Source organism: Perissodus microlepis, chromosome 1 (genome assembly GCF_051167445.1).
Source record: "Perissodus microlepis isolate ML-2025 ecotype Zambia chromosome 1, ASM5116744v1, whole genome shotgun sequence".
NCBI lineage: Eukaryota > Metazoa > Chordata > Actinopteri > Cichliformes > Cichlidae > Perissodus > Perissodus microlepis.
Window position 1 is genome coordinate 18,581,574 of NC_140461.1, and position 15,452 is coordinate 18,597,025.

General features: G+C 38.9%; 2 protein-coding genes across 3 annotated transcripts in view; one reads left to right on the top strand and one right to left on the bottom strand.

Annotated features, from left to right (window-relative positions):
- The first annotated feature begins 1,701 nt into the window (after window positions 1-1,701).
- lipca (lipase, hepatic a) lies at window positions 1,702-12,153 on the top strand. Of its 2 annotated transcripts, none has more exons than XM_084933424.1 (9): window positions 1,702-1,989; window positions 4,051-4,235; window positions 6,146-6,325; window positions 6,445-6,562; window positions 6,664-6,897; window positions 8,219-8,461; window positions 9,435-9,549; window positions 9,942-10,160; window positions 11,864-12,153. In XM_084933424.1, the coding sequence occupies exons 1-9, from the start codon at window positions 1,908-1,910 to the stop codon at window positions 11,976-11,978; spliced, it is 1,491 nt and encodes a 496-aa protein (XP_084789550.1). In that variant the 5' UTR covers window positions 1,702-1,907; the 3' UTR covers window positions 11,979-12,153. The 2 variants fall into 2 exon arrangements, with proteins under 2 accessions (XP_084789550.1, XP_084789560.1); XM_084933434.1 differs by having other exon boundaries at window positions 1,703-1,989; window positions 4,057-4,235.
- A 549-nt stretch (window positions 12,154-12,702) lies between these two features.
- adam10a (ADAM metallopeptidase domain 10a) overlaps window positions 12,703-15,452 on the bottom strand; it is a 33,253-nt gene continuing 30,503 nt past the window's right edge. Inside the window, exon 16 of the mRNA XM_084933411.1 lies at window positions 12,703-15,309. Coding sequence (XP_084789537.1) covers window positions 15,164-15,309 — 146 coding nt within the window. The 3' untranslated portion in view covers window positions 12,703-15,163. The remainder of the gene's footprint in view (window positions 15,310-15,452) is intronic.

A 15,452-nucleotide genomic window follows, 5' to 3' on the forward strand; every position in this document is an offset into this window, starting at 1 on the left:
CAGGAAGCATATAATCTCTGCTAATGCGTGGATGCTGATATTGGCTGTCAGTTGAAGAAAATAGCCGTTCTCACATAATTACTGTGCTGAGTATCATTTTACAGCAACACGGTGGTTTAGTGATATAAAAGCACTCAAAGCACTTAAAAGTTGTTTGTTTTGTGAAACAGGAAATAATGATGACATAATCTCTGATGTTTGTCTGTGCACCATGCATGAACTGGTCCATTAAACGCTGCACTGTTAACTGTATGTATGCAACTGTTCATTAGTGAGATTATATTTCATTGTTTATTTTTCTAATACTTCTATGTTAGAGCTGTTTGAAATCACACGTACTTGTAATGTGTGACACATTTTCTTCTTTAACACGTGTCACTGTATCAATGTAGTAAACTGATAAGCAGCATTTAAAACGAATCAGTGAAGACAGGTTGTGAAGCTTAAACAGCTTCATGAAGAATGGATGCAAAGTGTTTTGCTTATCAGTGGTTTTTCCTCAGAAAGCAGCCTCTCACTACCCGAGCCTGCTGCATGCTGTGATCTAGATTAAGTGTTTATGGCAGCTTTGATTCCCCATCAGTCTTTATGCTGTCACCATGTTTCCCTCATCTGGATGTAGATATGTAAAGTACCATCACAAAGGCAGTCCTTGCCTGCTAAAACTGTGTGCACACACGTGAAGAAGGCATGGATGTACACAATCCTTGGCAAAGAGCAGGGTCATCAAGAGTGCTGTCTGAAAGTGTGTCAGGTAACATCATATATTAAACAAACCTCAGCTTTAAATATAGCTGCTGTTCAGAACAGGTATAGAGAGTGTTTAATAGTAAGGTTAATATACCAAACACCTTACCTTACAATATAATATGCATTGAGGCTGCTGTTGTTCTGATTTGTGCCATATAAATAAAACTACATTTATTTATTTGCTTATTTTTCCTCAAAGCAATGAGCAAACCCAAAACTATTTTTTTTACTAATATCAGACAGAAAGACAACAGATACAAAGACACCAAAATATAAGCCTGATACCACTACGGCTGCACACACAATAATATGATTCATTGTTAATATAAAAGTACTGAATCAAGCAAATGTTAAAATTTATTTTGAAAGAGATATTATGTAGAGTTTTTAATACAAAAGACAAACAAAATACAAATACACTTCTTTATAACGCAGAGATTATAAACAGAAATCAGAAGTGAAGACTGTGTACGCATTAAAAGGAAGAAAACGAAAACAGTAGATTAAAACTAAAGAAAATATGATTTAGACGCTATACTATTTTGTTAATACCCAATATTACTAAATGAAAACAAATGCCTGCGGTTTTATTTTTTACCCACTCTGTGGGACGTTAAGAAAATTTTGTGTGCAGTATTGATCCACTGTGTGCCCTGGGTATACAGAGTGCTCTTCGTCAACTGTTTAAACATGGGTTTAAGCAATGCGGTAATAGTCCACATCTAATCCATGTCACGTCTTTAGCCAATAACACATAGTTCTATAAAAGCTACATAAAAAGTACATATTCTGTACCTCTACCCTGGTACCTGGAAAGGGTCTCGATGGAGGATCCAAGGTCACTTCCAGCACATCGTACCACATCCCCTGCCTATCATACCTCTGCTCTTTCACAATGTGCTCAATGTACACGATCCAGCCCCCAGCCAATCAGGATAAGAATAAATCCCCCTTATCCACGAACCATTGCTCCTGGTGTCCCCTCTCTTTCTCTTTAGAGTACGGTAAAATAATCTGATTTCAATCCTCAGGACAGAAATGAGGCTTCCTTAAAAACAGCTCCTACATCTGCAGACAAAAGGCTCTCACCTTTAAAATCCACAGCACGCGCTGAAGATTTTCTAAGCGTAGCCAAAAGGACCTGCCAAGCTGACGGCATGTTTGTGGTCAAAGTCTTGTGGTGTTTGCTTTTAATCTATCACCTCAGTGAGGGAAAGAAAATCAAAGGAATCAGAGCAGGTAAGTGAAATATCATGCTTTGCCTTCGCTTCTGTGATTTATGCACAGATTGATTGATGCTATCAAAAACTTTAACAAGCACTAAATTTAACTATAGTTCATGCTGTGAATTCATGCTGAGGAAAGTGTTTGCAATGAGACTCACACCGAAATTAGCCAATCTGTACTCTGCAGAAGTATACACATTATTTCCCAAAGTATCTCTTTCTAAAGACAATCTTTAAAACAATCTTTACGGTTTATTTAGCCTCACAGTAGATAGTTATAAAGATGTGGTTCCACAGAGTAGTATTTGCCTAAAAAGCAAAAGCTCCCCGATTTGGTCCCAGGAGGAGACACAAATGGATCACAGAGGGGGCCGACATAGAAACACAGATAAATTAGACATGTGGAGCTACCTGTCATGGCTACCCTGTGTACATCAGGAAGCAGCTGAAAGTAAATTCATGTCTTGTAAAGTGAAATTTTATCCAAGTTTTAGTCCAGTTGCTTCAGGCTGTATGTTTATTTTTACTAATTCATTTGAACAATTACATTTAAAAGTTACATTAAGATTCCACAGATGAGCAACAAGTAAGCGGAGAAACATAAAACAGTGTGTGTGTGTGCGTGTGTGTGCGTTTCCCTTGTTCCCTTACAGTGAAGAGTCACTTCAAATCGGTATAAAGCTGTTCTGAGCTTTCACGTTTATCCTGTGATAAAACATTTTTCACGTAATCGGTCCTTTCAAGATTGCCAGTGCCCCCAGTGTCTGGGGGAAAAACAGGTCACCAAATGATTTGATGAATATAAAAATATGAATCACGTTTTTTTTAACATCTATGGGAGATTTTGGACAAAGCTGTTAGCCTTTTCTCCACCACGTGGATATCTGGGTGAATGGCGTTCATCCAGAGAGAGACTTAAAAACTGAAACAGCTGTCAGATCTTGTTAAGTTGAACTTGTTGTTTTGAACTTTTAAATACTTTTTAAAATAAAATAAAATATTTAGCATCTTAAAACCCAGCCTTTTTTCTACAAAATCTCAACTATTTAAAAGCTCGTAAAGGATGCGTTCACACCTTATTGATGATTGTTATTATTTTTTAAAAAACTCCTACAATGAAATCATTAAAACGTGCGCAAAAAGGAAAAGCTACTGGAGATTTTAACTCGGATCAGATTTCCCTGTATTATTGTAGGGTGTTTACCTCACAATACAAAGCTACTTGAGGTAACTGTTGTTGTGATTTGGCGCTACATAAATAAAAAGGAATAAATCATATTCCTTTAGGTTTGCCATTATTTTCTCCATCTCAGTCTTTAGTGCCGGTGTTTTTACTGGGTCTTTAAATGTGGGCTTATGACAGACTTCATGCCCCATTTAGAAATATGTTTTTTTAAATTATGCGCTGTGATAGATACCATGACTGATTTGCAAAGTAAACACAGTTCTTGTACAAATTTCTGGGTTAGGGTTTGTTTGTGTTCTGTTACTAATGAGTCAGACTGTTTTCACTGATCGTGTCGATAAACAGTCACTGAAGAGACACACACGCAAATGGTGATAAATGATGGCTGGATGTTCTTTTACTTTTCTTGCTAAGACGATTTGGGCTTCACATCAGGAACCAGAACTTGTATGAAGGCAGCTGCATTGCTGGGTGTTTACAGGCGCCTTGGTTTTTGGCATTATTGGCTGTGGTTTTAAACATGTTGAGGGAGGAGGAGTTTACGTAACAAATGATAGAAGAGTCTGGCAGAGATTCATCCGATGAGACTTGTTGTGAAGTGATGTCTGTGAGCAGATGCCAGCGAGGTCTGTATGACCTGGACTCACAGCAAAGGGCTTCTGATTGGGCGTTAGTCTACAGTCCAATGGAGCCTCAGCAGGAACTGACTGTCCTGATTTCTCCACGTTTACTCACTCAAATACTTACATTAATGCATCAAAACACACTCTGTGTTATCAAATTGACAAATTTCCATTCATCATTTGTAATTATTCTGTAAGCATAACCATAGTGTTCTGTAAAGTACTCGTTTCTAACAGACAATCCATCCGTTATTTCATTTCTGAGGTGCAGTGGAGACAGAGCAGAGGGATGTCCTGAGAGAGAAAGAGCCATATGTCAGCAGTTCAGTCTTTAGGCTGTTTTTAGGAGGTGAGGACACCTGCACGCTGGACCCTCTGCAGCTGCACACTCTCACCACCTGTGGCTTCAACAGCAGTAATCCCCTCATCATCATCACTCATGGGTGGTCGGTAAGGTCAACTCCCTTTTCTCTCTTTACGCTTCGCTGACTTAAGCCACTGGATACTAAACATGGAACTTGACTACAGGGAGGGAAACGTCTTCAAAAGGCTGAAACATGTTGAAAAAACACACCATGAGGTAGACACGTGGATCTGCACTGAAATGTAATTAAATTTTGGATCGGATCATGTCAGCCACAATAGCAGTTAGTTCCCAGACCACACCCGTCACAACTCAAGATTACTAAAGCTTTGGTAGAGATTTATACGTACATTATCCATCATTCAACCTTTTTTTTGCTTATCCAGTTCAGGGTTGTTAGGCGGGGGGGGGGCTATCCCAGTGGTCAAAAGGCTAGAGGAGGGGCACATCTTGAATAGGTCGCCAGCCTCTTGCAGGGCTAACACAGAGAAACGTACATTAAAAAGGGGTGGGGTGCTAGTGCCATGACTCTCTTGACCCCACTGAACTTTGAGTGCCCTTTTCTCTTTGGAGTATGGAACATTTTGATCTCGGTTACACAACTATAAAGCTGTCTCTATAACAGTGAAAATATTTGTCCACAGACTTAAGAACACCTGCCAAAATACATAAAACCTCCTTGCTGTAATTCCCATTCACAAGGTAAAAACAATCTGTATCATATTTATCTGTCAGCAAGATTTCAACACCAAGCTGAAGTTCATGAATGCTGCAGGAGAGGTGGAGGATGGGCAGATAAAAGGAAGCTGTTACATTCTGGTGCACATCCAGGTCACCTATTCCTAAACTGCAAAACAGGAAGCAGGCCTTGGCTGAGGTTGCACCCTCTTAGTCGCCCTGTAGTTTGTTATGCCTCCCTGTATGAGGTAGCCTGATTTTATTTGGAGTGAAAACATATAGTATATGTTTCACAGTCATGGTATAAAAGCAAAATTTCAAGTTTGATTTTCAATTTAAAGATTTTTTTTGTTTAGACAATAACCTAAAATTCTGACTTATGGATGGCAAAAAATGTTTTTTCTGTGGCAGAAACAAACTTCCATAGTCTGAGAATAGGGTCCCAGATGTCAGACAATCAGTCTGACAAAGGGAGGACAGGAGAGTATAGACAGTGAGGATTAGCTGGAGATTAGAGACGCATGGGGAACAAGACACAGGTGAGCGTAATCAACACAGGTGATGACAAGAAAACACTGAATCATAAGTGATATAGAAATGAAAACAGAAAAGGAACAACAATCACCTTTACTGAAACAAGGAGACAGTGAAACATGAAAGATAAATACAGAACATGAATGAACTCATTCAATGGGACAACATTTTGAAGACACAGGAAAAACAAAGAAAAATTAAGCTTCAGACTAAAGGCAGCTGGAACTGGAGAAGCATAAGAGACAGTGAAGGATGACACATGTGAAGACACGAGGACATGAACGAGACAGAGGGGACACAGACTGGGGAATACTGGTGAAGAATAACAAACAGAAGCAAAACACAAAACAGAACTCACTAATTTCACAAGAACTATAAATCACTAAAAAAGAAACTTGTGACAAGTGCTCAAAAATAAGAACCAGAATTCAAAAATACCATGAGAATTAAGACTCCATAAAAGCCAACAAACACTAGCTCAGCAAATGAGAACCAAACAGAAACCCCAATCCCATATACTAAGATTTCAAAAAGGAAAATAAGAAAGAAAAATCCTCCATAAACACAAAGACCATGCCAATATATGATGGGTGGGAAAAAGTGAAAAACCAACAGTTTGTAACGGTTCATGAGGAAAAATCCTTTAGTTAAGTAACAGAGTCACTGCAGTTTCTCTCATTTTTGCCGAACTGAACTATGCACAGGACTGTACTGTGCACAGCACATATTAACACTTTAAAAGTAAGAAGCTGTTTTTTTAATGCTTAGTTTTGCTGTTGTGAAGGTGGATGGCATAATGGAGAGCTGGGTGATGAGGTTAGCCACGGCTGTGAGGACAAACCTGATAGATGCAAATGTGGTGCTTACAGACTGGCTGTCGCTGGCTCAGCAGCACTATCCAATCGCAGTACAGAAAACCCGCACTGTTGGAAAAGACATAGCTCACCTACTGCAGACACTTCAGGTGAGAATAAACTTCTCCACTGATCTTTATGATGTCAGTGGACTGAAAGGTGATACATTTTCATTCCATAGTCAAATCTATACGTTTCAGCAATCATGCATGTCTTTAATCGCCTACAGGAGCACTACAAGTACCCACTTAGAAATGCTCATTTGATTGGCTACAGCCTCGGCGCTCACATCTCTGGATTTGCTGGGAGCTTTCTGACAGGTCCGGAGAAGATTGGAAGAATTACTGGTGAGATTTTTAGTCCTTTCATAGCTAAATTTAATAAATAGCAATTTATTCATTTAATATTCTAAAACCACCCAATGCTTGTGTATATCATGTCTGTTCAGGGCTCGATCCAGCTGGTCCGCTGTTTGAAGGCATGTCTCCCACGGACAGACTGTCTCCTGATGATGCTGAATTTGTGGATGCCATCCACACTTTCACCCACGAGCGTATGGGCCTCAGTGTGGGAATTAAGCAAGCTGTGGCCCATTATGACTTTTACCCGAATGGAGGAGATTTCCAACCAGGGTGTGACCTGCAAAACATTTACGAGCACATATCCCAGTACGGGATCCTCGGTAAGATAAATCTGTAACAGCACATTAAAAATTGCGACCACCAGAAATAACCATGATTTTTTTTATAGTATAGTATTTCTGGGCAGTATGAAATAAGCAGCTCTGTGATGCCTCTTAGAGGCTGCAGTGTTTTATATGGTCTGTAAGTGTGGGATAGAACAACAGAACATCCTGCTGTCTGTTTGCCGCTGAAGACTGGCAACAAGCTGCCTGGTCTGATGAGTCTCAATTTCTGCTCTGACATTCAGATATAAACAGCATGGATCGATCCTGCCTTGAATTCACGGTTCAAACTGCTGCTTTTAGTGATGTAATCATGTGGGGGATATTCTCTTGCCTCTCTTAGTACCAACTAAGGGTCAACCTACCTGAGTATTGTCCATCCCTTTATGATCACAGTGCACCCAGCAACTGTGCGATGATATCATGTCAGCATGTTTCCAGCACCTTGTTGAATCCAGCATCCAACCCTAGCCAGATGTATCTAATGAAGTGGCCACTTTAAACATTGTAATAAAACTTAAATATTATAAACATTTTTCTGAACAAACAGTCTTACAAATTTAGACCATATTTATCAGGAACACCAAAGCTATTATATTTGTTTATTTATTTAATGTCTGCATTGATGAGTCCACATAAAGTAGGCATTCATTCCCTGTTTGAAAAGGCATTCAAGTTTCTGGTTCCTCTGGTTTAAATCCAAGCTCCAATCAGAGCAGTATGTTCTTCTGCTTAAAGGCTTTCTGGTTTCCTTCTTTGCACGCTCTATCATAACATTTTTTCTTCTTAATTGGCCTTGCCACCTCAGAACACTGGTTTAGAAGCCACGTCTAGGATGCCGATTCCTCTTCTGCTTGTTGACAGTTTCTTCTTCTGTGTTTAGGCAGATGTATTTAATTTCATGCAGTCTAACAGAAGTGGCTGTGGGATTTATGCTGCCTCTCAATCCTAAACACATCCTCACAATATGACAGCGAGAACCACATTAAAGCATCTGTCATCCTCAGGAGTTAATTAGCAACATGTGCCGTGCTTTTTCTCTGTCCATCCGTCTGAGCTGAGCTGCCTTCAGGCTACAAGCTGCTGCTCAGAGAAACGGCCTTCAGAGCAGAGCCGTGTCAGACATAATGAGTCACTTATAGGAGATGTGACAGAAGCAAGAGCTGATAGATGCCACCATTTGGTGATAATGAACTCGATCCACAAATAATGGTCAGGCTTTGCGATTTAGCTCTTCCACAATCCGTTGAAAGTCAGATCAAAGTCGTTTTGAAGAAGCAGGTTTAAAATTTTCACCACATTTTTGTTTTTCTCTTAGGTTTTGAGCAAACAGTGAAATGTGCCCATGAGCGCTCTGTCCATCTCTTCATCGACTCTCTGCTCAATAAAGACAAGCAGAGCATGGCCTACAGGTGCAGCGACAACAGCGCCTTTGACAAGGGCGTCTGTCTGGACTGCCGGAAGAATCGCTGCAACACACTCGGCTATGATATCAAGAAAGTCCGCACGGGCACCAGCAAGAGGCTCTACCTGAAAACACGGTCTCGGATGCCTTACAAACGTATGGTTTGTCATTTTGACCTAACAGCCGTGTAAAAGTCATAACTGACCAACAGGATACACTTATATCTCCCATTAAAGACTTAATATATATAAATAGCTTTTGCATGTGTTATTAAGGCAGAATAAATCTGTTTGATGGCAAGATTACACAAAAATAAGGAGGCCAAATTTTATTTAAGTTAAAGTGGAGTGGCAGTAGATTCGAAAGGATTCGGTGCATCTGTCATCATGGCATAAAATCTCATCCCAAGAAGATTTCTAGTCGTTATTTGTTATTCAAATAAACCTACGACAAGACCTAGACTTTTTACAGCTTCATTTTTTTTTGAGAATGAAAAAATGAGAAATTACAACCACAGTAATTTCATTTGTAATTTAGATCTTTAGTAGGAAAGGGTGGCTTTTAGATTGGTGCCATCAACTGGGCTGGAAACCACAAAGTTTTGGTGTTTTAGTGGAACTTGCAGACATGAAAACATAAATATCAGTGATGGTGTTATGCTTTATTGTAGCTATGTGTAGGATTTTGAAACTTTGCACTTTGATGGCCTCATTTTCCCAGTTTTCTGCCTTGATTGAACTCCATTAGCTCCATAAGCCTACGATAAACAAATTAGATTTTAGTAGTTAAAAGTGAAAGATCAGGGCCTTATAAAACATTTTTTCTTTGTCTAAATCAAGAAATTACAGAGCAGTTTTTGCCAATTTTTCACACTATAGAATAAAAACTTACATCTAAATCTGTTTAGACAGTCCACATCCACCAGTAAATGAATCCAGTCCTCTGTTTGACTGGTAGGAATACAAAATCAGCCATTATCTACACAAAATCTGTTCCTGTTTCAATGTTTTATTATCCTATATGTTAGACTGATAAAATATAAAGCTAACAAGAAAAACTGAAAACTGTGTCGGGGGTTTCTCTGTAACCGTGTCCTCTTCTTCTTCTGTTTCTGGCTTCCACCCTTCAGTCTATCATTACCAGTTCAGGGTCCAGTTCATCAATCAGACGGAGAAGGTTGAGCCCTCTCTTACGATCTCCCTCACAGGAACCAAAGAAGAGAGTGGAGCTGTGGACATCACCTTGTGAGTACTGTACCAACACCAACCCCCCATCGGGCTTAAATCAGAACACATGAGCACTCTTTGACACATGCAATATGCAGCTGGGCTCTCAGCTCTACAAAGCAAGTTAAGGAGAGCAGCTGACACACATGGAAACAACTGAAGCCTTTGCATGAAAGAGAACTATAAATGGCAATGATGGGATGAATAATTTAAACAAGACAATATTCCCTGACAACTGTGTTATCCTTCATATTCTGTGCATCAAAGCATCTCAGGCTAAACAGTGCTAGCAGAGGAAATCTCATCTGCTGTCCCGCTCTAGTCTGAGCCGCCACAACAGCCTTTTGCAGGGTGATTAACTCTCATCTAACTTTGTCTCTCTCGATTTCTGTTTTAAAAATCTCCACCAGCAATGAAAAGATTTCAGGTAACAAAACCTTCACCTTCCTGATCACCCTGGACAGAGACTTGGGGGAACTGATGTTGCTCAATATACGCTGGGAGGCATCTCCTCTGTGGGAAAATGTGTGGGACAAGGTGCAGACCATCATTCCTTGGAGAACTTGGGAAAGAAAAAGACTCCTGAATGTGGGCAAAGTCAGCGTCAAAGCGGGCGAAACACAGAGGAGGTACATGTGTTTCTTACGAGCTAGCAGCATAAAACCAAAGGTTTTTCTTGATTGCTGTAAATTTTCTTGTTGTAACCAAAGTTTCTTTAGCAGACAGCAAAAAAACAGGAATTGTTCTGTCTTTAATTGTTTATCTATTACTTTGGTGTAGAATTAATGGGGGAGGTTATTATCAACAAACTGTAAAACGTATAAATATATAATTAAATCAAAACCTTTATGCTCGCCATATTTTCTAAAGAAATCCAGCAGGCCGGATTGGAGTCTTAGCTGTGCCAATTCTGCCCCCCAGCCTCATGTTTGACACCCCTACATTAAGGGCTTAAATGATGGAGAGCACAAATAATTATACAGCTTTTCATCATCATACCGGGCTTTATTCCACACATGATTCCAACACTGCTGAAGCCTTTTCTATTTTTTTAAACTACATATTTTTAAATTGATTTTATTTATTCATATATATATATACAAATGCTTCAATGATCCAGTCCAAACCCATTTCAACAAAAGCCGTGACAAAAACTAAGAAGAACATTAACTGAACTTTTAAAGGTGAAATGTTTTTTAGTGATTGATACTTTTCAGCTTGTTTGTTTTCTTTGTATTATTTTTTTGTTTCATGATAGATCACATGTTTCCTGTAGGTTGCAGGTCTAACTGCAGACAGACATGACAGGCTAGTTTAGTCTACAGCAGCCAACAATGTGTGTCAAAAAGTGGTTTAGCATTATCTTTGCTGCATGCAAAAAGCTCTTCTCTGAAAGAGACGTCTGAATGGCTCTATCTGAATATATGTGTCATTCAGCATTAATGGGGCCTTCACGGATTAGCACGTTACAGCTGTGGCTCAGGAGGTAGAGCAGGTTGTCTACTAATTGGAAGGTCAGTGGTTTTAGTCTGCGTGTCAGTGTTTCCCTGGGCAAGATGCTGAGCCCTGAGCTGCCCCTGCTGCATCTATGTGTTAGGTTAAATCACTTTAAAAGCAATTAGGCATAGAAAATGGTGATTAAGGCTTGTGGCTAGAAAGTACTTTGAGTGCTCAAATAGAGTAAGAGAGTGCAATGTAAGTACCAGTCCTTTTACTATTGCATCTATCGGAGGACACAGTGTCCATGATTTCCAAAATATGTTCACATTCCCACTCTGTACACATTCAAATGAGCTTTGACCCAGAGAAAGCTGCCGTGTTTTGAATGGTGTTTGGGTTTTTTTCTCTTTGCATTGTAAAGTTTTAACTTGCATTGGTGGCATCACAGATGACCTCTGTTGACCCTGCAGTTTTTCGTATCACATTCAAAGCACATATATATGAGCATATATGATATTTCCAAACATAAAATAAAAATCACACTGTGATATATAATAGAGCTGAAAATGGGATAAACAGGAAAGAAAGTCAAGTACAGTTGTCTCAAATTGTACAATAGTGCTAAGACGAGTAATATTACTGATACTGAATTATATTAATTCAGTTCAGTTTTAATGAAATAGCACCAAATTGCAACAACAGTTGGCTCAAGGTGCTCCATATTGTAAGGTAAAGATGCTACAATCGTATAAAGAACACACTTGAGACCATTACAGACTGCTGATGCCATCTAGTGGGTTGTTTCCCATACACAGACTGGTTAATCTTTACTCCTGCACTCACTCTTTCTGTTCAATCGCACCGTGTTAACGACACCGTCTCTGTTTTCTAGGACATCTTTCTGTTCCATGACAAACGAGGGACAAATGGAAGCGTCAGAAGACATGGTGTTTGTACGCTGTAAGGAAGAGAGACCAAAAAGGCCCAGAAGAAAGGACAACTTATAGACTTGTGTGGGTCACTCTCTGAAGATCTAACTGAAGTTATCAGATGAATGGCCCTTGAAAACAACAACGAATGCGATAAAATTCTCCCTCCTTGAAGTTGTGTACATTCAGGGAGTAACTCAGAAAACCATAATTGCTGGAAAGAAGTGCTGAATAAATATACTCTGTTCTTTTCTATCATGTCATTAGGTGGGTTTATTTTTCTACACATGCACAAAGGTCCATTCGTATCCATCTACGGACTAACACATTTTCCCATGTCACAAATGTGCAGATATTTTGGTTGAATGAAAACACAACTGACAGGTTGAACTGTAAGTTAAAGCGCTAAACCCTTTAAAGCCTGAAACGGGAACTAATCTAAATTCTAACTGAAAATTGATGTTTATTAAACCCTCTATTGACGCCTATTTTGCATCTATTATTTGAATTTGTATCATAATTGCTTGAAAACAAAATCAGTCTTAAAATCTCATTAAGAGATTAAGAAAGGCAAGTAATTACCAGGTGATGACTGCAGAGGGCAGGCTGTTACAGCTGAAAACTCGAATGCAGTTGAATCTTGTTCTTCTAAATCAGGTGCGACACTTGAATCTTCTTACCAATCATCACTTTGAACCATTTGTGGGTTGAATAACATAAAACATTAAATTAAATTGTAAAACGTTTCTTTTTTAAAGTATCAGAAATCCACGGCGCTACCTTTTAACACTGGACAAAGAGGGAAACAATATGGTAAATTCAACTTTATTAATGCAGTTCAAGTAATTTAAAAGAAATTATACATTTCCACCTTTGCAAATGTAGTAAAATATTCAAATTAAGCAGGATGAGAATCAGAACAAAAGAAGGGAGAAAACAAAACCACACAATTTGAAGGCACAGTATAAAAGACAACGCATTAAATCAGACAGTAGTAATGAATCTATAACATTATGGATTCTGTTTACATCACTTACATTTCAGTGCACAGTTTATCAACATCAACAAACAAAATCCCAGAGTACTAACCCTCGACACCAAGTATCCACATCATACATATATATTTTTTAAAAAAGATACGAATGTTTCAGCAAAGCGTCTCTCTCTCACACAGACAAAAGCTTTTTTTTAAAAAGCCACAGAAAATCTCATAACCAACAAAAAGCATAACTAGTAGCACCACAAAGACAAAGAACATAAGAAAAGGGAGCAAAAGAATTGCATTTGTGCCTGTTCACAAGCTTTGCTGCAGCACACGGACAATTCTTATCAAAACTGGTTTTCCGTGTACCCTCTCAGGAGGACACGCTGGAGGCATTTCTCACTGAGAAGGTCAAATGTTAAAACTCTGCGAAGCTCTGCATAGAATCTGGTCTGTAAGACATCCTGGCACCTTGCACATAAAACAATGCTAAATTGCAGCTGCGCTCAACAGAGCTCATTTGAGGGAGCATCTCTTTTATTCTACTAAACATATGTTATGTAGTCTACAAATCATGTTTGTGTGTGTTCTGCATTTGAATCTATTTATCTGAAGAGAACCTAAAATTACACTTACTGAATACTGCTCAAGTTAAGCCAAAAAAGGTTTTTATCTGTGTGCAAAATTGGATTCTTCACGTGCTGGCTGATAAAGTGTCTACAATCAGGCAAGGCTATGCTCTAAGTTGCATCACACAGTCATCGTTTCAGTCTTCAGTAATGATTGCTGACACTTGTACATCAACTTCATTCACACTGCTCCAAGTAGGCACATATTTAATGTAATCACACAAAACCAAAGGGAGTAACAAAGGTTAACAAAATCCCCAATCAGTAGCAAAAAGAAGGACAGAACAGTAGTGGATGGCTGATGCGATGTGATTGTTCACTCTGATAAAGATCTGTTAACAGCAACAACAAAGCAATAATACAATTAGAATCGCTAGATTTCCCAACTCCATGCACAATAGAAACAATCTCAACTGCATTAAAAAGCATTAAGAGCAAAAAACCAAAGAAAAAAACAAAAAACAAACCACATATAAACCCGGACAGGTTCCTTATCTGGGTATAAAGGTCTGACTGCATTTGAGTGGTTTTACTTTGTCTTTAACAACTGCTAATGTGTGAAAAGATGGACAGATGACAAGAGTTAAAAGACACGACAGTCAAACCAGGACTTCTCTCTCCTCTAATCAGTTCTGTACACTTGTATTGTTTGGTTTAACGCATTCTGGTTTTTGCTTTCACTTTTCTGAATGTAGCACAAAGTGGTTGTTTCACAGCTCAGAGTCAAAGCAACCAGTTAGGTAAAAAGAGTTATTACAGAATACAAGTGTGATACAATCAGTTTAATAAAAGCTATTTTCTCGTCATTCAATTCCACCTCAAGTATTTTGTTGTAAACACATCTGCAAACCATATCACAACTACAAATACACAGATTCAGAACACCAGATGACTCACTGGTCTTATCGAGCTCATTTATATACATTCTTCCAGTCCTGTCCTCTGCCTTGGATGGCAGCTTACGTGACCTGTAGACCTGAGCCAGAAGAGACTCTACCCAGACATCTGTAAGCAGTCGTCTTTACACTTGTATTCTGTCATTTTTATTGATCCTGAGAAGATGAATTAAAACAGTGAACGATCTCCATTCGAAGAAAAATAAATTCATGTGAAACAAAAGACAAAACTACCTCAACATTTATATATTTGCACACAGAAGGAACAGAAGTATGCCTTGCAAAAAAAATATTATATGTATTGGGGGAAAAAAGTCACATTGGCAAAAGAAAAACAGGTTCTTTTCAAACACAAAGTCTCAGATCTGTTTTTGATTGGCAGCAGAAATTTGTGAAAAACTAATAAATTTGCTTTTCTCTCCTCCACAAAAAAGAAAAAAATTCAAAGGTTTAAAAAAAAGAAAAAAAAAAGAAACAAGATTAAGATTAAATAACGGAGATCAGTGAATTTCTCCCCCGTTCATCCTTGGAAAAATGTATTTCCTATAAAAGCTAAGTGAACCACTGCTAGTCTTGCTCTTAGAGCAGAGGTGAGTGAGTTTGTTAGACCCAAAAATACATCAGGTTTTGTCCAGTAAAAATGTTTCATTTGCAAGTTCTCAGAATTCTGCAATAAGTGGTAAAGGTAACTCTTTGGAGTAAGGTGCTCCGATTGTAGGCACGAAGAAGAACCAAGGCAACAAGCGGACTTTTGCCTCATTGTCTCAACAGTCCCATTTGATACTGCTCTCTTTGTTGATTCTGCTGACGCTGCTGGCGCTGGCCCCGAGCTTGGCGCTGGCCTTGAGCTTGGCGCTGGCCCTGTGATGCTGGGGGCCGCCGTCTCAGGGTATTCAGGGTGTCTACAGGAAATGGACATCTCAATTAACTTAAAGAAATACAGTGAATGCTGCAAATTAATGCTACTACCATTTATATTGTTAGGAATGCCCACAGTAGAAGTGACTATTACATGATAAGGTAATCATGTTGGACTACAAAATAT

Bases quoted from the DNA above. Each gene is read 5' to 3' on its own strand.
- lipca (XM_084933424.1), top strand. From the start codon at position 1,908: ATGTTTGTGGTCAAAGTCTTGTGGTGTTTGCTTTTAATCTATCACCTC. The intron at 1,990-4,050 runs GTAAGTGAAATA...TTCATTTCTGAG, and splicing joins AATCAAAGGAATCAGAGCAG to GTGCAGTGGAGACAGAGCAG. The intron at 9,550-9,941 runs GTGAGTACTGTA...AATCTCCACCAG, and splicing joins GGAGCTGTGGACATCACCTT to CAATGAAAAGATTTCAGGTA.